Source organism: Ursus americanus, chromosome 10 (genome assembly GCF_024610735.1).
Source record: "Ursus americanus isolate L20-20 chromosome 10, mUrsAme1.1.p, whole genome shotgun sequence".
NCBI lineage: Eukaryota > Metazoa > Chordata > Mammalia > Carnivora > Ursidae > Ursus > Ursus americanus.
This window is the reverse complement of record NC_142136.1, coordinates 62394838-62418034: the sequence shown is the minus strand read 5'-3', so window position 1 is coordinate 62418034 and position 23197 is coordinate 62394838. Positions and strand designations below refer to the sequence as shown.

Below are 23197 nucleotides of genomic sequence, written 5' to 3'. Positions count from 1 at the left end.
TGGACTAAAAAAAGTTAATCTAAGTTAACATTTTAAAGCCACTGCTTCTAGAAACGTTTCCACCATTAGTGATTCCCAAAACTATTGATAGCAAGGTTGTCCATAGATTGAAAAGTCGTTAGCTGTGGTGTATCTCAGACTGCCTTTATGTGACAACTATTTTCCCAGTTCTTTGGTGTGATAAGGACAGAATGGTTCGGAGGATAATATCACACTTAATTAAATAATACTTAGCATAAAACCCTAGTTGACTAAAACCTGGCAATTTCTATGGGTTGATGCTATAGCAATGCCTTCCTAAAGATAGCTTCTTTGTCTCTTGCTCTTTAAAGATATTTCCCAGTTGCTACTTTAAAAAATTAGCTTGCTTTCCAGTTAAGTACTTATAACTAGAGAAACAGAACAAGTAAAAAGGTAATATATTCCACAGTTGAGGTTTCCCCCATCCTTTGCAATGAAAATGATAAGGAAACACAAATTAATATAAGACACATTTGACTATTTTATTCTTAGTTTATAAGGAATAATGTAATATTAAAACAAATGAAGGCCAGTTCCAATTTTGAGGAATATACCTTCAATAAACATAAAAAGGATGTTCTTAATGAGCCAGTATCTGTCATAAAGCCCGTGCCCCTCTCTTCACAGGAGAGTCCTTTAACCAGAGACTATTAATTTAAAATTGTAGCTAGAAAAATTTCAGTGACTGAATATTTGGTTTTCTTTAGTATCATGCAGTTCTTCCCACTTTAAAGAGATAACAACCTGGAAGCTTCAGAGCAGAAGTAAAGTGTCCATTTGCTGCTGAGCAAATTGAAGGAGAGACATGGAAGACACAGACCAGGCTGTGCCCACTGGGAGCTCACAGTCAGGAGGGGATCAGGAAGACATCCTGGAAAAGGCACATCTCAGGTAGGATTTGGAAAACAGAAGACCGTTTTGCCATGTGGAAAGGGAGAACAAGGGCATTCTGGGATGAGGCTAGAATATGACATAGTTCGGGATTGATTGAAAAATGTTGAAGAGTAAAATGTTTTGGGGGAATGGAGAAAGATGGGGCTAGATAAGGAAGCAAGGGGCAGATCACTGAAGGACCTACCTGGTATGTCATGCAAAGGAATTTGGCTGTATCTGGTAAGGAATGGGAAACCATTTAGACACTTTAAATGGAGGAGTGTTAAGATTTTGGTTTAGATAGATCACTCAGGGACCAAGACGAAGACATATAAAAGAGGGCAGAGGCTAGGGGCAAGGGAACTTTGGTGTAGGCATGGGCAGTGAGCAAGGGAAGATGGCGCCAGGATAATGAAGAGCAGGAATAGACACCATTGACTACATGCGGAAGGGTTGGGGAGGGAAGGATCTAGTATAAAGCACAAGCTTTTGATTTAAGTTTCTGGGTGGGTTGTGATAGTATTGACTAAGAAAGAGCGTTGAGGAGAAGGAAGAACAAATTTTTAGAGAGACTCTGATGAATTTTCCTTGGGTTTAAATTCTTAGGAGATATGCATGGAGAGGGGTCCATAGGACAGTTGGGCTTACAGATCTTAGGGAGAGAGATCTGTGCTAGTGATGGGAATATAGGAGTCATCCCTCAAGACATCTAGGGCCACATCCGTAAGCACAGATGAGTTTTCACAGAGATACTGTAATATGGTCTGAGGATAGTCACTAAGGCAAGATCACTATTTAAAAGCAATAACTGAAATATAATTATCAGAGAACAGTGAGAAAAATTTGAGGAGTAAGAGATGAAGTAAAAGACATAGTAACACTGAAATTAAAGGAAGACAAAATTTCAAAAGTAAGTGTTAACAGGGTCACACGATGCAGATACATTCAATAAGCTTTAAAGAGATAAATGTCCCTCAAAAGGGGGGATATGGAGGCTGTAGATATTTTCTAGAGCAGTGTTAGTGGACTGATGGAAGCAGCAGCCAAATTGCCATTGGATGAAGAATGAATAAGAAGAAAACAAGGTGGGGCGCCTGGGTGGCACAGCGGTTAAGCGTCTGCCTTCGGCTCAGGGCGTGATCCCGGCGTTGTGGGATCGAGCCCCACATCAGGCTCCTCTGCTATGAGCCTGCTTCTTCTTCTCCCACTCCCCCTGCTTGTGTTCCCTCTCTCGCTGGCTGTCTCTATCTCTGTCGAATGAATAAATAAAATTAAAAAAAAGAAGAAGAAGAAGAAAACAAGGTTATCTTGCCCAGAGTTCTTTTCAGGGTTGTTTGGATGTAGGGAAGGAGGGTGACAGGGGTGGAAGCTAGTGGGAAACACAGGGCTCAGAGTTTCAGTTTACGTTTGCACCCTGAATGGAAGGAGGAATAGAGAAGAACCAGGGAGATACAGGTGGAGATAATGCTCTGCCACTACCGATAATGATAAACAGAGGTAGCATAGCTAACTTTTTTTTCATCATATTCTATGGCAGCCATTATTAGGTACTTTACATGAAGTATTATTTTTTAATCCTCAAACGGAATAAGATCTCTGAGATAGTGTATAGTAAAAAAAAAATTGAAATTTATGGAGTAATATAAATTATAAAAAGAAATCATAAAAAGAAAATCGAAGACCAACAAAAGCAAAGAAACAAGCTGTAGAGGGCGTCGCTAGACATCCCCTTGCAGTGACTGGACCCATTATACTGAAAAAAGGGTCATCAGGGGGCAGGTAACTTATGCCGGCCTCGGACATGCTATACATTCTAGTACATTAATAATACTAAGGGTTATTGCTATATGTTTTAGTTTTTGAATAATCTGTTGCTTGTAGATTTACATTCCATGATCTGCAAAAAAAAATTCAGGTAAAAATATCTGATTTGTGTGGGCTGAATGTTTTGGGTCTATAATATTTGAGATACGCAGTTATCTGTTGCTTTTCCTGATACTAGAGGAGACGTTGGCATGGGTACACTAAAATAATACACAATCCAAGCAATTCAATTCAGTACATTTGCTCCCAGAATGCAATTTATACTAGGTATTTTGCCTCAGGCTTCCGTAGTGATGGAATTTCTTGGACAGAGAGTAAAATTCATTCATAATATGTAATCATTTACCACAAAACCAGTAATAGGGCAATGTGATTCCTGGGAACGTAGGGATCGTACATGAGGATGGGGTTACCTGCGGATGAACCAGATGTCTGAGAAGGGGCTGAGTCTTGGAACCAGAACTGTTCCCCGAATGAAACACAACCTGGGAGGTAACCCGGTTCTAGGTGCTGTGTGGAAGTTCTTCCACGGAATCAGAAGGATATGGCAACACACGTAGATAGGGGGCTGTTGGCCAGTGGTTTGCATCAGGGCACGCAATACAAAGTAACAAAGGAGTTGGGAAAGCGGGGTGAGCAGAAGGGCTCTCTCCATCAGAAATCAAGAGACAGACAGCAGACAGCATCCAGGATGTTGGTAAGAGGCTGAATTCTATTCCACAAAGCCGGAGGTTGGTGGGATGTGACCATTGTAAACCCCTAGTCTCAGTTGCCAGGAGCAAATTACCATATCGAGGAGCACAAACGAGTGGGGAAAGATTAAGTTCAGATACCAACACTGAGACACAATGCAGGGCCATGCCCGTCACAGGGACGTAGCCACAAGGGGTATCACTGAATCCCTCTTGTCCAGGGTCACAAAAGGGTACCAGGAAGATGACAGGGCTGAGTAAGCAGGTCAGGCTGGGGAGCTCCAGGTGAGAGCAAGGCATGAAAGGACAAGGGGAAGCTGCAATGACCTTTTGTTTCCTCTATGACTCAGGGTTCGTATCAAATCTATTTCTGACAGGATTTGAGGCAGCTAAGGCTGAGACTAAAATTTTATGTGCAAAGAAGCAGATGTCGATTAATCAAAATGGAGTTTTAAACATTGGGATCAAAGATAAAACAGACACAGAAGTGAATCGGCAAGAATACTGTAGCCACAAGTGACTTAGTTTATATGAAGGTGTTGGTTTTTTCCCACTTGAGAAATGATTGCACTGTCTTATTGAACATGAAATTCTATAATGGCCAATGAATAGGGTCTGATCTTCAGTCACCTATAAAATGACCGAGTGTTCACTTGCAGGTACCGTGTAGAGGAACACGACCTAACTTCTTCATTCACCTGCTAATTAACTGTTATCACAGTTGTCTGGTGATCACAGTGGGAAGAAGTGGACGCAGGTGTGCGGAGGTGTATGCTGTGAAGACCGTGTGAGCATCAGACACCGGGCCATGACCCCGAGCTGTCAGCAAACCTGCCTGAGAGGTTGGCACTATGCGAGGCCTATCGCTCACCAGGTGTAAGGGCACAGAGAGTTTCGTGTGCATAATTATAGTGGCCCGGGTTAGCCTGGGGTTCCTAGTCTGGACTATTCCTCCATGCTTCGATTTATTTTGTGCAGGGAATTAGAGAGTGAAAGAACATGTAAAGGGACTTTCCTATCTGGAGAACACGGGAAGCTCGAGAAGTACTTGAATTTTCTCACATGATTGGCTTTAACGTGCCTGTAAACTGTCCATAGGGCAGAGGTTTCCTCTTTATTTCACATTTTAAAACTGAATATGTAGCTTTCCTTTATATGAGGTCATTTAAAAAACCATTTTGCTAAGACTTAGATGTACCGGATATATATATTTTTTAATGTCAGAAGGATCCATTTGTATCCAAAGCCACGTTAATTCTGTTTTCTGCATTAAGCACAATTTGCTTTGCAACCGCTTGTCGTGGTTCAAATTCATAATGTAATTCGCTCTGAATTCCACACAATGTTACCAATAAAAGCGTCTGTTCAACTTACGTTGAAAATGCATTATTCTGCTTTTCACAGCGTATGCCTTTACAGCTTAACCCTTTTGTTTCTTCATAGTAGAAATACAACTGATTTAGGCCATTTGCAAATGCTAGCAACACGAGGCAGTATATGAATAGAAACTTCAAAATGTCCAGGAGCATTCTTCCCAGAGATATTTGCAGAGGCCCCAGGTGAGAATTTGCGGTAAACAGCGAGATCAGGCGCAAGGAACTGAAGATGTTTGCGATGGCAAATAAAGCTTCAGCCACCAGAGTGGGATGCCACATGTCCCAAGATTCTCGTGGATTAAGTGCACTGTACTGGAAAAAAAAAAAGAGAGAGAAATAAAGAGAAAATAAAACAAACACACACATATGACTATGCCAAGTTCAGGTCAGAATGTTTTTGCAGGTGATCCGGCACGTGGCCTGTTGTCCTTCGTGATGGTGGCAGCAATATTCATCTACACAAAAATGAGTTTATTAAAGACATTTATAATTTATAAGCTTTAATCAAAGTGGCCTTCCTGGTCTGTCCTTGTCATTTGTAGTACTTGTTAAAATGTGAATTACATCTGACCTTGACCTTTCTTATTGAACTTTAAAAAAAGAAAAGAAAATGTTACATAGAAAAAAAGCTGATTTTATATGGGGAAAAGACAGCAACGTGATAACAAAGAAAGCTATGTTATAAAGGAAAACTACTAAATTTTGAACAAAACTATCAATGGTTTTACTTACTGTAGTTGACACACTTGCCTAGTCTAGGTGAATGCATGCGGGATACAAATTACATATAAATGAGTGGAAGTACTGGTCCATTGCCGTGGAAATAGTAATGACCAGTATGGGCATAACTGCTGGTGCCTTGTATCTGTTATATCCTAAATGCAGATAAAACCCAACTTGGAAGTCATCCTGAAAGTCAATGAGTTAATTTTTTTATATTTAATATGTAGAACATATGATAATTATTTGAACATTCCTTAATGAGATAAAGTATGGGATTTAAGAGAAATGGTATTTTATTAAACTTTGACAAGAAATTATTTAAAAGCTAAGAGTAAGTTAATTAAAATGTGAGCTTCGAATTATCTTGACACTGAGCTATATAAAAAGCAAAATGAAATTTATCCTTTGTATTACTGAGGTAAATTTATATCCCTTTTTTAAAAAAAGATCAAATATGCTCTTTGTAATACTGTGTTACAAAAATCGATAATTAAATCTGTGTAGGAACCAAACAATAAATTGAATTCTCTTCTTCATACACATCCCTAAAAAATATGTCTAGACAACTGGATCTTTCTCCTAATAATCATGTTAGAAAAAACAGTTCTTTTTCTCTATGAGTCCCATCAGAGTATCAGACTATGTCCATTGTTTTTATATTGTATTTTATACCAAAGACCTTTACAAATGTTAATTAATTCTCTTGAAACTAATAGATAGTATTTTTTTAATCTCCCTGGGGAGGAAATACATCACAAGCTTCTGATTTTTGTTTAACACTCAGACTCTTGCTTGAGTGACAATTTAAAACAATCAAGTTTGAGCTAGAGGGAAATTATTTCCTGTTTTTACATGCTGATAACTGTTCCTGAACATTGCTAACGTCACCATAAAACAGCTAATCATTGAAGATGCATAAACATTTAAAAACATTATTTTTTATTCATTATAACAAGTATCAAACTGAGGGTTTGCGGTATCAACCACTACCTAATTCTCTTCTCTTGGTCGCCCCGTATACAAAGCACCTTTTCCTTCAAAGACTAAGATCACCTTCACTTTTTTCTCACTTCTCTTGAAAGACATGTTTAGGTAGAGAACATCCCTTCTGCCCCACATTGATGGCTAATTATATATTTCTCTTTCTCTCTCCACTAAGCTAATACGGTTTAAGACTATATCTCAAAATGTACAAAATACGACACAGTAAGCATTCTTAAGGATGTGCCTGTTGGAATTCCTCATAACATTTAACACAACAGTGCAGGCAATGGGTGCCCAAGCAACATTTTCTTCCATTGAGTACATATTGTCCACTGAGGATGGTAGGGACACCTAGTAATAAAGATGCTCGAAGAGATTAACACACAAAGTGCTGTGGGAATAGAGGAGAGAAAGTGATAAATTCCATCCGGGACTAATGGGGCCGGAAATGAACAGAGATTACATGTTCTTCAATCTTTAAGGGTCCTTTGATATTATCCAATCTCCTGGAGATGCTGTTCCTTGTTCTAGGTTTCACAGGCAGTTGGGGGCAGTGGCATATAAAATCTATCATCACAGGGTGACGTGGTACTTTAGATCGCTTCTTGGCCAACTGTCTCAGCTGGGACTTGTGAAATCAAGAGGAAGGCTTTCCGTTTTACAAATCACGAGACGCTAGATTCTGCCCCAGTATAATTACCCAAGTCTGCTTCAGAGTCTAGCACTTCTGGTAATTGTTGGGAAACAATGCTATGTGAATATGTTCGCATTTATGCATGGTCAGGGCTTCCTGAGCAAAACATTGTGTGGCTGTTAAAAGATGTCTGAATGGCAAATAAGCCTGGGAAGTTAAATATAGAGACATTCTGAGAGATTTGGAAACGTCTCCCCTGGAGCCATCTGCTTAGATTCTAAGGATAATAAAACTAGGGACCTTTGCCTCCCCTGAGAGAATTCGTTCACTTTAGAAAGTTAAGGTCTTTCTTTTTCTCCAGGAGGAAGATGGGCAGCTGGCATGGCTGAACTATGTAAGCTCTGAGGTTCCCATTTTCCCGGTTCCCCTCCTGTGGTACAAACTCCTGTGTGCAAAGGGTACATCTGGTTCTCATCTGTTGCCCTGTGGGGAACTGGAGGATGAAGAACCAATGCGAAGATTATTATGTAAGTAAATAATTTGTCTGTTCTCTGATCCAGAAACCTCATCTTCTGTCAGGATTCAATAGAGAGATAAACATTTAGTAATGATCTCTTGATGTCGTTCTTTTAAATTTTGCTTTTTAATTTTTCTCCTGTCCTTCACGTTATACATTTCACTTCGGCTTTTGAATACAGGCATGGTTTTACAGAGCAATTTTTAAAAATTCTTACAAGCTACGGCGTTCTTTGAACTCGAAGAGAAAAATTAATTCTTCAGTTTTAAATGTATTTTCCAAACTCTATTATTAGGAATGAAAAACTTAACTTGAATTTAAAATTTCTCTTTGGCTCTGTTTTCTAAAACTTCTTCACAAAATCTATATTCATTTAATCTCTGCACGTTCGCCTCCTGCCATTCGTGATGCCGCTTCTCAGGATCCCTTGCCGGTCCCTCTTTCTCACTTGCTCCTTAAAGACTGACTTTGCTTCACAAGCCTCTCCTCTTCTCATTCTGTCTACTCCCCCTGGAAGTTTTCAGCGATCTCAACTGGCAGTTATGTGCTGATGACGCCCAGTCCTCCAACTCCAGCCCAGACGTCTCCCTTTACAGTCATATTTTATATTCTACTGCTTCGTTGACGTGTCCACACAGATATCTCGCAGGCATCTCAAACTCACAGGCCAGCATTGGGACTCATGATCTGTTCCTCCTCAAACTCTCTCTCCGCGTATGTTCTCTGATCTTAGTCAGTGGCAGCAAATCACCCAAAGCAGAATTTGAGGTTCTGAGTCTTCACTGATATCCTTGCTGGTTAGAAAAGTTCCTCTGGGCACCTGGGTGGCTCAGTCGGTTAAGCCTCCGCCTCCACCTCAGGTCATGATCCCAGGGGCCTGGGATGGAGTTCTGCAATGGGCTCCCTGCTCAGCTTCTCCCTCTCTTTCTCTGACAATTAAATAAATAAAACCTTAAAAAAATAAAAGTTCCCCTGTTTCCCACAGAAATTATAATAGCCTCCTAATAGCTCTCCCTGCCCTGGACCTTATTTCTACAATCATCCATTTTCTCCAAAATCATCTTTTAAAAGGGCCAGTCAGACCACCTCAAATCTTGCTTAATGTTCTTCAAGAGCTCTGTGATGTTCTTGAGATGAAATTCCAGTTTTCCAACATGTCACATGAAGCCTCTGGAATGTGGGTCCTGTCTTCTTTTTGCCATTGACCTGCCATTTGTACTCAGTTTGGTACTTAATGCTCTGGCTCAAACCTTTAGTACTGGTTATTCCCCAAATTACTTCACATTCTCACCAGAATTCCTTTCTATGAATATCAGGCCCTTTGTCTAGAATGGATTTAAATTCCAATTATTTTCATTCTTCAGCTGTTAATTGTTCAGTAAATATATGCTGAGTGCTTACTCTGTGTTAGACACATCTTCAGGGCTCACAGTGGTAGGCAAATAAAATACAGTTTATGTCATATGAGCTTATTATAGAGGGAAGAAAACAGACATTAAATAAGAAATGCTCATCTTTCCCTTGACAGGTACTCTTTGACCACAGAGGAGTGGACACTAGGACCCTGTTGACTTGAGCTGGTAGCTTCAGTCAGAATAATCCTTGAAAGAGAAAGACCAAGTATGTTAATTATACTTGAATTAAAATAATTAATTAATTTTTTAAAAAGGAAAGAGAAAGATCACGAGCTACTGTATATATTGAAGTCTTCTTATGACCATCAATTTTTGTCTTCCTCTTTCTTTCAAGTATTTGTTCTTCAGTAAAATATACCAGAGTACGGTTTTGCCCTAAGCCTTCATTTTTACTCAGATTTTTTTTTTTTAAAGAGGCTCACTTGTTGCAGACCTCTCTAAGAGAATATTCAACCTGGTTAACTGTCAGTTTCCCATGCAGGGAGCGCTGTCTAATGCATTTAGGAAGTGGGCATCTAATAGGGTGTTTTATAGATAATAGGAAGTGAAAAAGCATTCTAGGGCGAAGAATCATAGACATACTCAAAAGCATGGTTGTTGGAAAAGATTAATCATTTGTAGAAATGTGAGTATCTTAATATAGCTGGAATATGGAGAGTTTGGGGCTAGTGATGACTCTGAGTGGAATCGGGCGCCAGGTCAGGAATACCTTAGCAGTAGTGTGAAAGAGGAAGATGAACTGAATCATGGTACCAGCTTATTTATACCTCCAAAGTCTCTGATGCAGACTTAGAAAACTCAAGCCATCATTAAACATGAGTAAAAAATTAAATTGATACAAAATGAAAATATTTGTCATATGAGAGTAAATAGAAAATGTATACTGGTTTTAATGTTTGACTTATAAGGTGAAAACCTTTCCCCTACTACAAATTGGTTAGCTAATGAAGTAGTGAAAGACAATAAGAAGGCATGGGATTTTCTCCTGTGATAGATAATACTAGCTTAAACAATTAGGATTTATATCTCTATAGAGCTCTATGCCATAAAACTGAAGAATATTTAGAAAATTTTCCCTAATTGGGAGAGTATGTTGCAGTTACAACATTTGTGAAATGGAGACAATATTTACCTCTTGTCTAGCTGATAAGCATAGGAGAATTCAATGAGCTATTTACTCAGAACTATTTGGAAGAATGGTAGTATGAACAATTCCATCATGACTTTTAAAATAAGTGTTCTTATCCATAATGATTTTAATTTTTGAAAATATTTATATCACAGAGTGGAACAGGCATAGGAATTTAATCATTACTGCCAAATGACTAGAGATAAATGTAAGAGACAAGTTGTACATATAGAAAAGGACTGGGTAATATTTAGGAGAAAACCAGCCCTAATGAAGATAAAGTAATATTTTATAATTGTGTCTAGGCATCAACAAGCTCTGCATTAACTAATATTTCATACATAGTGAGAAGAGGAAATGGTCAACCAACCTTCCTCAAGGATTAAAAGCAAATGAAAAAAAAAAAAAGCTTACAATCCATGAGCTGTGAAATGTGCATGAATCGAGGTATTTAAGGAACCACCACAAAGCCTTTCATGAAAGGAGGAGAATGGTGAAGTCACATATACTTTTGTACTGTATTTTCCTGCACAATATAATGCTGTTGCATGGGACGTAAAATTAAAAACAACTACTATTTATATTAAGCTCTGCTTATGACATTAGGTGTGTTTGTTAACGTAATCCTCACAAATATTCTATAGGATTTGATTATTAGTGTCATTTTGTACATAAGAAGATTGAGGTATAGATTCAGTAACTTGCTCCAAATCACACAGGTAGGAAGTGATGTAAGTGGCACTCAGATCAAGTACAGACCAGAGCTCAAACCCCGGCCTTAGTTAGAAGGACCCTTTGGTATGTTGTTGCTGTTGTTGTTGTTAATATCACCTCTAGATGAATGAATTACAAAAGGATAAACCAATTAAGCAAATGCGGCCCTTCTGCCAGACCTATTCTAAACTGTCTCCTCCTGGATAAATCAGGGGACTGACAGGTTTTTTGGTCTGGGTCCATGGCTTGGCCAAAAAGACCTAGGGTTGGAGTTTTGCTCCATTTGTGCACCTTCAGAGTGGAGGCAGAACCTGTACAATCCCACAGAGATCTGAGTTATAACTCCTTGGTAGTCTTGGCTGCCCCACAACAGGCAAACTATTTATCAGGAAGCAGCATCAGGGGATACCATCTACCTCATATTTCATACTTAATAAATCACCTATCTTGTGGCTCTTCCTTCGTAATTTTTGTTTCAAATCCAGCCCTCTATCAGCCTCCCCTATGTTCATTTCTCTACTGCAGGCATTCATTGTCATTTGACTCATTCTCTGCTTAAATCTCATTAATGGCTCTTTTCTACTAATAGAGGAAAACCCACATTCTATAGCAGAATGTGAAAAGTCCTTCCTATCCTCTCCTCACCCCCATTTACTGGACCATTTCTCTTCGATATTGGCCTCCTTTATACACTTGGACTTTTTTGCGCATTGTGTCTTTTCTCTCTGGAATGCTCACGCACATTCATGAACCCAATAGATGCCCACTGGCTCTGTCTTCCAAGACACCTCCAGTAGAGTTTCTTTCCTTCCTTCCTACTACCACAGTCCCTGTTGTAGAGTTTATTGTATGGGAAGGTTTTCACTTATATGCATGTCACTTTCCTCCACCTGACTGTGAACTGCCTAAGACAGGGGATATATCCCAGGCTTCTTCGTATTCTCAGAAAACCGATGAAATCCTGGTTTGTTAGTGTGGTCCCAGAAATTCTCACTGATTCATTCACATAATGGCTGTTTGCCTTATTTATAGCAGAGTCTATTTTTGTACACAAATATGGCGACTTTTCTGGAAATAATAACTTATAAATTATCTAAAAATTAGCATGAAAAATTGAATGATAAAATAAAAGAAGGTAAGGAAGGGTGGGTCAGCAAGTCAGCCTTAAGACCCCCAAAGTAAGTGTTCTTTTGATTATTATCATCATTCAACAGGTAATAATGTTGAGGCAGACATTAAATAACTTGCCCCAAATCATACAGGTTTCACGTGATAAAAACAAGTTTGAATCCAGAGCTCAAACTTTTTTCAACTAACATAAGGTAAATGAAGTGGCATAATAAAGACATTTAAAAAGGCAAGTCCAATGGGCTCATAGTATATGAAGAAGGGGGAGGACATAGTAGCAAAAAAGAAGAAAAATTAATAATGCATGCCTATTCTATAACAGGCATTTTAATTATATCAGCTCATTTACTGCTCATACCAACAGCACAAGGTAGAAATTATTAGTCTCCTTATTTTATAGAAGAGGCACAGAGAGGCAGAGAAACAGGTCAAGTTCACATAACTAGTAAGTGCTGGAGGAAAAACGCGAGCCCAGAAAACACTACCCATTAAACTCCTCCCCTGAAACTCCAGTTTAGTCACACCAACTGATCATTCAGAAAGAACATTCCACACTTAACATTTACAGTCATAGCTGAAATCCTATGACCACAGTGCGTAAACAAACTCTATTTCTTGAGATTCCATGTTGTTTACATCATTGTCATCTGAGGTAATTTCTGTGCACTTTCCATCCCCTCTTTACCCCTTTACCCCCTCTTCATCACATGGGGTGGGTGAGTTGAATTTTAAGCATAATTTTTTCCTTGGTGTAGTATAAGGGGCAATGTTTACATTTTCACATTAAAACTGATGGCGCACATGACGAATTTACAACTTTTTAAGAAAATTCAAATGCCGTATCTAAAACTGAGACCAAAAAATCCACAAGTATTCATTAATGTATGTGATTGTTCCCACTACATGCCAGAGTTCTTATATATTAAAATGTATATGTACTATGTGTAAACACCATATAAATGTAATATATAAAAATATTCTGTATCTTAGTATAAACATTGCATATAAAAATACATGAGAGAAGTTCTTTTTGGACCAGTCTGTACTTCTCTTAGCTGTTGAACAGAATTGTACAGTCCAGTATCATTCGATGTGTCTTCCTTACATCAGCTACACCAGTATCCCCTGATGGATTTGCTACAAATGCAAATTTAGGATCCTCCCTGGTACTCCTAATGTAGAATTTCTGCGGATGGAGAAAAGGAATCTGTGTTTTAGCAAGCTTTCCAGGTGATTCTTTTGCACCTGAAAGTTTGAGAACTGCTATAGTCCCATAACACCAGAATTTTATATTGGTATATATTTGTTATATATATTTGTATGGGACCACAAAAATGCAGATATATTACTTTTTCACGGACAGATGGCCAAAACAACTTTATAGATATACTTAAGGATTACAAAGAAAATAGGAATTGGACAGATACGCACTTAACAACAGACTGCCCACCTCCTACACAGATGCATAACCTCTTTGGTTAAGACAGTATCTTCTGCCCTGTTAAGGTCGTCAAGGACATTAACCTCAATGCAGGTAGGAAAAGTTACCAAATTATCATTCTATTCTTAAAATATAGCTTGCTTTCTATGAAACTGGTAGGCAATAATCTTTTCTAATGTTTTGGTGAGTGCTGGCAACACTTTAACAAATTCTAGAAAATATGGCCTTTCCGACTTTGGGCGTTTTTGACCCAGACAGAGCTGAACACGGCACTAAGAAACTCAGGCTGCTATTTGAAGAACTAGATGAAATGAACATGAGTTCACCTACATGTTAGCATTTTCTAGATCAGATCACTAAATTGCATGAATCATTCTTATAAAGCCCAGTTAGACACTCTTTATTTTTTACTAATACACCAATCATTTTGACAGAATTTTTTTTTTTAAAGGAGAGAAAAGGAAAGAAGGAAAAAGAAAGGCAGGAAAGAGATAATACTTTGGTTTGAAAAATAGCCCCCAAAGTACAAAATAATCCCGATTATCATTGCAGAACAAAAATGTTTTACATAAATTCTGTGGTTTGGAAAAGACTGATATTGTCCAAAATCTGGGGGAGTGATGGGTGTATGAGATTTCAGGCACTGTCATGTTGAATGGGATTAGAGAAAGAAATTATATTCTGCTCTAATTGTAGCAAACTATATTAGTTTGAGCTGAAATAATTTCAGTGCTTTGAAAGAGTAATATTTTGATCTGTCTAGGTAATGTTATTGGTTAGTTATACCTGATAAAAATAGATTTTGGGTGCCAAAATTTATAATAATCTTTTATTATGTTATGTTAGTCACCATACAGTACATCCTTAGTTTCTGATGTAGTGTTCCATGATTCATTGTTTGCGTATAACACCCAGTGCCAAAATTTAAGCAGTGTTTAAGGTACAATTTCATCTAGAAATGAAAAGGATTAGAAGTGAGAGCAGCTACTGTGAGTAATTTCGAGGCATCATTCAATTTAGATGCAACAAAATTGGGTGACAACTTCAAATTGTGAAATTTGTTTTATGACTATAAATTGGGTATTATCTATGTATTTTATACCCATCTATCAATAAAGTCATGAAGAGGTGACTATCACATGTACATAATGCTCTAGGTAACATTATTAGTAAAATTAATAGCAATCAAAAGTGTATCAACATTTATCAGAACTTATGCTTTACCAACAATATAAGCAATAGTTACCTTTACAAATGCAACAATTTTCAAAGAGATTGTTGCCAAATACAGGGAATTCATCACAAAATCCATTAGATTCCACCAATCATGGATGTAATCTTGAAGTCCACCATCCCACATTTGTTTAATTTCTCCCCATATAAAACCTGCAATTACAGAAAGATTCATCGTAAGTGTGATTTTCAATCAAATTACTAAAAACAGAGATATGCAACTTAAAAATTATAGAATCTCGGAGCTGCAAGAGACTATATTGTTTCACTACATGAAACATCTATTTCTAAAAACAGTAATATTCAGTCTCAGCCAGACTTTAAAACTTACAGGACACTGAGCTAATTGTAGAGAATGCTCTTAGGGCAGTTTCCCTTTCTTTTATTCATTTGATACATTCATAAGAAGGTGCAATTTTTTTGAATCAACTGTAATTTCTCTGTAACTATTTATTTTTCTCATGGAAAATATGGTAACACTTACTTATAAACAAATACTTAAAGACATATTTCCTCCAGGGTTGAGATGACTCAAAGATTCATGAAAAAACAGTGTGTCTGGTGAACATAACTATATAATTCCATCAAGCAGGATACATTGTTTTGCTTTGTAAGCAATTAGCAACTTCAGGGATCTGATTTCAGTTCTGGGCACAAAACGGTTATAGCATGCATGATGTTTCATACGAAGACCTTATATCTAGCAACAGCTTTGAAACTACATCCAGAGAAAATAAATATCCCTTTCCTTTATAATGGTCATATTTTTAATAGGAAATGTTTTAATTTTCAAATTCTAGGAAGTTCTTATAAAGTATCACTATGTATCATTCTATTTCCATAATCTTATTAAAATTTATAAATCTAATTTTTGGGCCCAATGATGAAACAGAGAGATGTCAAAGGGTGTAGAATCAGGAAATATTAAAAGGATAAATATGATTTCATAACTATGTTAATATAAGCAAATAAGACGACTCTATTAAGATAATAATAGTCTGGAATATCGAATGTGTAGCACAGTGTTTCACATCTGTCTTGCTTTAGTGCAAGAAAAAATCAGATTAACTACAAAATCATAACTTCTCATGAACCTGTCAAAGAGATGGGAAAGCAAAGAGCCTATACTTTTAAGGAAAGCAGGATCCTCCAAAGAGAGCCTCAGGCTGACCATAGCTCACGCGTGGCAGAGTGCAGGCGTTAAGAGACAAACGCATCATATAAGAGAGTATGAAGATTCCAGAAAAACTATTAAACAAATTTCTTTTTTTTTTAAGATTTTATTTATTTATTCGACAGCGATAGAGACAGCCAGCGAGAGAGGGAACACAAGCAGGGGGAGTGGGAGAGGAAGAAGCAGGCTCATAGTGAAGGAGCCTGATGTGGGGCTCGATCCCAGAACTCCAGGATCACGCCCTGAGCCGAAGGCAGACGCTTAACCGCTGTGCCACCCAGGCGCCCCTATTAAACAAATTTCTAAAGGCTGAGTCTGAACTAGCACAAGAAGATAGAAGCCCTGGGACACAGACCCGAGGGGAGTTTCCAGCTCCTTGCATGCTCTTTTGCATGGAGTACTCCTCTTCCTTAAGGAGCACAACACATGAGCCCTATGGGAAAAGCAGGAAACAGTCCTGGGCCAAGGGTTTACACCAGTATCATCTGAAGTTTCCTGCCACGAGGGGAAGGTCAGGAAATTCTGCACATGACCTGCCAAGTGTCACTGCCGTAAGTAGTAAGGTATGGAGCCCTGAGAACCTCCATCCCTAATGCCCAGGTATCGTCCTACCAAAGTCTGACCCTAGACCAGGACAACAAAGGATCTGCCTGTTTCACATCACCAGGTAGCAATCAGAAGCTGACCGCCCTTGGGGGAGTGGCAAGAGCATGGAGAGAGAACCCCTCTGAGGCACAGGTGCACAGAGGAGGCCAAAAGATGTGGGTGGAGCAGGAATTCTGAGAATAACACTCTTCCCTACTTGTCTCAGTCAGTCGAGGCCACTCTAGCAAAGTATCACAGAGTGGGTGTCTTAGGACTACAGAACTTTATTTCTCATAGTTCCGAAGGCTGCAAGTTTATGATCACAGTATCAACACGGTCAAGCTCTGGTGAGACCCCTTTTCCATGTTGTAGATACTGACTTCTTTTTCTATCCTCACATGGCAGAAAGAGAGCAACTAGCTCTCTGGCCTCTTTGTATAAGGGCATTGACCTCATTCATGAGGGCTTTGCCCTCATGACCTAAATTGCCTCCCAAAGGCCCCACCTCCAAATGCCATCACATTGGGGTTAAGGTTTCAATATATGAATTCGGAGGGGGCACAGGCATGCAGTCCATACATCACCCGAAGCAGAGTATACGGTGCTGTGAAACTGATTGTAGCAATGAAACTCAAATCGGGCTCAGCTCCTGACTATATTGCCCCAAATTCCTGCATGATGTTCTCGTGGAAGAAAATGGCACGTCCATTTTCAGGCATCAGTGCTATGTACTTCTGTCTGGCCTTCTGCACAGGCAGAATAAATACTGTCTCCAAATACACACCTGGATACTTTAGATTCAAAATGTTTTTAAAAGATAAAGAGAAAATATTGAAGGCATCAGGGGTGGGGGTGGGGTGAAAATAAAAGACATTGCATTCAAAGGAAGAAATCGAAGACTGACATCAAACTTGTTGTCTGAAACCACGTAACACGGGTGACATTATTACAGTGTCGAAAGAAAAAAAAAATAAAAGTTTACCCAGAACTCTATCCACAGCACAAATAGCCCTAATAAATGAGGGTGATTGAAAGACATTTTCTCAAACACTCGATTTGTTGCCGTGAGAACTATGCTGCAAGAATTGAAGATTATTTTCATCAAGAGATGAAAACCTATGTCCAGGGATGGTTAAAAAGAAAATAGATGTAGGGGCGCCTGGGTAGCGCAGTCGTTAAGTGTCTGCCTTCGGCTCAGGGCGTGATCCCGGTGTTCCGGGATCGAGTCCCACATCGGGCTCCTCCCCTGAGAGCCTGCTTCTTCCTCTCCCACTCCCCCTGCTTGTGTTCCCTCTCTCACTGGCTGTCTCTCTCTCTGTCACATAAATAAATAAAATCTAGAAAAAAAAAGAAAATAGATGTAAAAGATATTTTTTCTTTTTGAATCGCTCTAACAGGTAACTGACTGCCTAAGGCAAAAACAGTAGCAGAGTATTGTGGTTGATGACATATATAACATGGAAAAGTGAAATGACAACATTAGCACAGACGCTGATAAAGAGGAACTAGGAACATAATATCATAAAGTTCTTACGCTACATGTAAAAATAAATATTGTTTGAAGTTAGACTGTGACAAATTAAAATTTTATATTGTAAACCCTAGGGCATTCTCTTAAAATATTTTTAAATGTAGGGGTGCCTGGGTGGCCCACTCGATTGAACATCTGACTCTTGATCTCAGCTCAGGTCTTGGTGTCAGGATTATGAGTTCAAGCCCCGCTTTGGGCTCCATGCTAGATGGAGAGCCTACTTAAAATACACACACACACACACACACACATACATGTATACACACACATATACATGTATATACACACACATATACATGTATATATACACACACACACATACACACACATATGGATATATACATATTTAAATATATAAAGAGCTAGAAATATAAGTAAACATGAAATTATGAGCAATACTCAATGTGATAACAGGCAGAAAAAAGGGGCAAGTGCAACAAAGAACAGACAGAGCCAATAGGAAAAACAATAGTAATGGGGTAGATTTCAAATCCACCAGTATTAATAATTACATCGAATGAAATGTATGGTCTTGAAAAAATGTATGGTCTAAACACACCAATTCAAAAACAGAGATAGTCGTATATAAAAATGCAAAACAAAACTATATTACAATTCATCGACAGGTTAAAAATAAAGGAATAATAAAGACACTGTGAACACTAATCAAAAGAAAGCTAAAAAAAAGGAAGTTAGATTGGCTATATTAATATAACTAGATATATTTCAAAAGAAAGAGTGTTACCAGGTAGGTAGAAGGATATGACTTAACATAAGGATGAAAAGGCCAATATAAGAATGCAGCCAACAACATAACCAGATAATGCAAGATGCCATGATTAAAATTGAAACAACAAAGAGAGAAAGGTGCAGATATAGTTAGATGGAGACCTTAGTATTCCTCTCTGTGGAACCCATAGGCAGAAGTGCGGTAGGAATACAGAAATCCTGAAACACATCATCAACGACCTGGCAATGGCAGAACACAACTTTTTTTCAAGTGCTTGCATGTGTAGTATTCACCAAGACAGACAGTATCATGGGCTATAAAACGAACCTTAACATATTTATACAAGTGGAAATCATACAAAATGTGTTCTATGACAACATAATAAACAACAAATCAATAATGAACTGTATTTGGAAAATCCCCAAATATTTTGTAATTAAACAACATACTTCTAATAACACTTGGTCAAAGAGGAATTTGCACAATAATTAGAAAATATTTTGAAAGGACTGAAAATGAAATAAACCCCCCAAAAATCTCCGATGCAGCTAACATAGTGCTTAGAGTGAAATCTATAGGTTTAAAGACTTTATTAGAAAAGAAGAAAAGTTTCAGTGATCTCAGCTTCAACTATGACACTATGAAAAGAAAAGCAAACATGTTAAGCCCAAAACAAGCAGAAGAAAGTAAAAGAGATAAAACCAGAAGGCAATAAATTTTAAAACATAAGCCTTGAAAAAAATTCAGGAAAACAGAATCTAGTTCTCTGAAATGATCGGTACAACTGATAAAACTCTAGCCAGCATGGTCAAGAAAAAAAGAGAGAAGAAATACACGATCAATCAGAAGTGGAAGGAGGGGCATCAATACAGATCTTAATGACATTATAAAGACAACACGTGAATAAAATGAACAACTTGATACCCACAAATTTCACAGTTTAAATGAATTGAACATTTTCCCTGAAAGACACTAACTTCTAATCTCACTCAAGAGTACACGGTAACCTGAATTGTCCTATATTTAAAGTATTGTGAATTCATAGTTAAAAACCTTCCACCAAAGAAAACTTCAGGTCCAGTCGCCTCATGGTGAATTCTGCCAAACATTTAAGGAAGACATAATGCCAGTGCTAAAAACACAAGCAACAAACAGCTTAGAAAATGCAAGGGGAAGAAACATCCAAGAGGCAAGCAAATGTTATTCTGATAAAAAGTCTGACAAAATAATACAATCAAAGAAAACTACACACTAATAACTTTTATGAATATGCACCAAAATCCTCAATAAATATAGTAAAATAAATAGAGCAGTATATAAAGTTGCATAACTGTTTTTCCCAGGAATGCTAGACTGTTTGAACATTTAAGAACCAATCAATGTGATTTATGCCATCCACAGTCTATTGGGGAAAAGAGATCTCAATAGATGCAGTAAATGCATTTGACAAAATTCAACATCCATTCATAATAAAAACTTTGGGCAAAGTATGAATAGAAGGGTGATTTCTTGATTTGATAAAGGACATCTATAAAAATAGACAATTATCATGCTTATTTTGCAGAAGGCCAGAGAATAAATAAGTTAGGCTTTGCAGTAAATGAATGGGTGTGGCTGTGTTACAATAAAACTATTTATAAAAGCTGTCAGGTGGTGCCTGGATGGCGCAGTCGGTTGGTTAGGCATCCGACTCTTGATTTTGGTTCAGGTCATGATCTCGGTCAGGGTCCTGGGATCCAGGGCATGGGGCTCAGGCTCAGCCTGAGGAGGAGTCTGCTTGGGTTTTCTCTCCCTCTGCCCCTCCCCTTGCTTGCGTGAGCTCACTCTCTCTCTTTCAAATAAACATAAATTAAAAAAAAACAAAAACAGTCAAAGGGTCATATTTTCCTGCTGGGCCATAGTTTTCAGCCCTTGTCTAGTATCTTGATTGTGATGGTAGTATGTGATTGTGTGTGTTTGTCAATGTTTTATAACTCTGTGCCCTGAAAAAAAAAAGAAAGTAATGCTACAACTTGAAGGCAGCAAAAATGATGAGAGATTGATGGTGACAGGAAATAGGGATAGATTAAAAATAAAGAAATGTATAAATATATATCGTAAATATAATAAAATTTCAATTGTGATATATTGCTGACAAGGATGTTTGAAAATTGTCATAAAACTTCGGAAGAAATAAAAGTGAATTAGACTTAATAGTCTATCATCATTTAGTGAAAACTAGAAATGGTTATTTATTTTCATTCTAAAAGTTTTTTTTTTTAATTTTAAGTTAGATTTAAATTAATAACTTGGTAAGGACTGACATCAGTTGAACTGATTTTAGTGTGCATTTTTTAACAGTTTTTATGTAAGTTCCAGCTAGTTAACATACTGTAATATTAGTTTCAGGTATACAATATAGTGATTCAACACTTCCATGCATCACCCAGTGCTCATCACGACAAGTGCCCTCCTTAATCCCCATCACCCGTTTCACCCATCCCCCCACCCACCTCCTCTCTGGTAGCCATGTTTGTTCTCTATGGTTAAGAGACTGTTCTAACTTCAGACTCTTAACTATAATGTGAATTTTAAAGTCGGCTGTAGACCATTGCTTTGTTCTGAATGTGGTGTTTATCTCCTGGCTTCCCCTTTGAGGTTTCTTTCAGAACGAAGTCTCTCTTGAGAGCTCAGATAAGATAGGGGCATAACTGGGGAGGTGAGGATCACTGCCTCCATATTGAAGAAAGGAATGTAACAGACCTGAGTAGGATATGATCCTTGCTCTGTCTGATTCTAGAGCTTGTGGGAAACTTACAATTTATATTATCCAATGAGGAAAAGCGTTAGGTATGCTGGAACCCCCCTCCTCCCCTCATGTGTGGTGCTTTTTCCCAATGAGCCTGGGGACACTCTCAGAAGCCTGCACATAACCACAATCCACACAAGAAGACTAAGGCCAAAAGAGGCAGCGTAACTAGAGCTCCACCACCAGTTAAGAAAGAAAGCCGATCTCAAGCTCCTTACGCAGTGCTCTTAAACAATGTTTTCTTATTTCTGAGATGTCACAATGTGGCTCGTTTGTTTTGTTTTGTTTGAAACTTCGCCAATTCCCGGAGATGAGTAGCTGTGTGCACTGCAATCATTAACTGAACAAATGCATTTCAAGTGGATTTGCACCAGAGATAAGGATTTGACTCTATCAGGTGAGTGAGGTGCTAGGCTTAGCTCAACTGGTAATCAGCTTTGTAACCTTAGACAATAGTGTCCTAGTGTTCATTACCTCATTTCAAAGGAAGACAGGTTTGGCTTATACACAGGATTCTATATATAGAATCAACAATCATGCAAATCATACCAGCTACCCCAACGGAATGAATAGCCGGGCATTACTTCTTCCTGTTTGGATTATCAAATTTTACTAAAATCAGTCATCACAATAGCTTCCATGAAGTATTAGAAACTGTTTAGTACCAGAGGACACAGACTTCCTTTGGTCTGCCCCCAAAAGCACAAATTGGAACTTTAATATGAAAATTACAGAGAGAAACCTCCTTGCCCACTGTGAGGGAGAATTCTCTGGCAATCAGCTATTCCAAAACTGGAATGGATCACCCTGTGGGGTCAAGATTCCAATGCACAGCCTGGAATGTTTTCCATCACTCAGACTCCAGAGAAATTCTAGAAGTAGGTGCAAACCTGTTCCATCTGATCTCTAAAGGGCATTCTAATTCTATGAATTCGTTATTCTGTTGTTTTCAAATCTGTGTGTATTATAAAATGAAATGTATTTTAAATACCTGCTAACTAGCCAGTGTTTATATCTTATTTCCCTTTACTGATAAATTGTTAGCTCTCTCCTCGCTTCTCCCAAGCTGGAAAGCCAAATGTAATTATTAACAGTCACCAAAATGGGTAACTTCAAATATTTTATGGATAATCATATAAGGGAATAAAGAAACTATGAGAAAACAGTTATAAATAACTAGTTAGGAGCTCAGTACAAAGACATTTTAACCTGGAGTTTTTTAATATCTGAGCAGACTCTGTTGCTATTAGATGGGTTCAAGAAAATGGCACTTTCATTGGAAGCTTGGGCTAGATGACCTCTAAGGTTTTCTAAGAAGGGAAACAGTAAACACAATTCAGAGATATTACAGTTCCTTTGGCGTTCAAAGAGTAGACATTAAATCTGACGTTCTGGATCACACAAAACAATTCTTTCACTTCTGACCTTCGTAAGTCACAGACAGAGAGAGAGACAGCCAGCAAGAGAGGGAACACAAGCAGGGGGAGTGGGAGAGGAAGAAGCAGGCTCCCAATGGAGGAGCCGATGTGGGGCTCGATCCCAGAACCCTGGGATCACACCCTGAGCCAAAGGCAGATGTTCAACGACTGAGCCACCCAAGCGCCCCATGCACCATCATTTTTTAACCTGAGCTGTAAACAAGACCGTCAGTCAGTGCTGGTTGGCTACTGGGGTTTGGGATCTTG

General features: G+C 38.3%; 1 protein-coding gene across 4 annotated transcripts in view; it reads right to left on the bottom strand.

Annotated features, from left to right (window-relative positions):
- The window catches only part of TRPC4 (transient receptor potential cation channel subfamily C member 4), a 192805-nt gene that overhangs the window by 21248 nt on the left and 148360 nt on the right, over nt 1-23197 (bottom strand). For all 4 annotated transcript variants that reach the window (XM_087865171.1, XM_045796917.2, XM_045796918.2 and 1 more), the window contains 2 exons: nt 14718-14857; nt 4785-5098 (listed from right to left, as the gene is read on the bottom strand). In XM_087865171.1, the coding sequence (XP_087721297.1) occupies nt 4785-5098; nt 14718-14857 (454 nt within the window). The remainder of the gene's footprint in view (nt 1-4784; nt 5099-14717; nt 14858-23197) is intronic.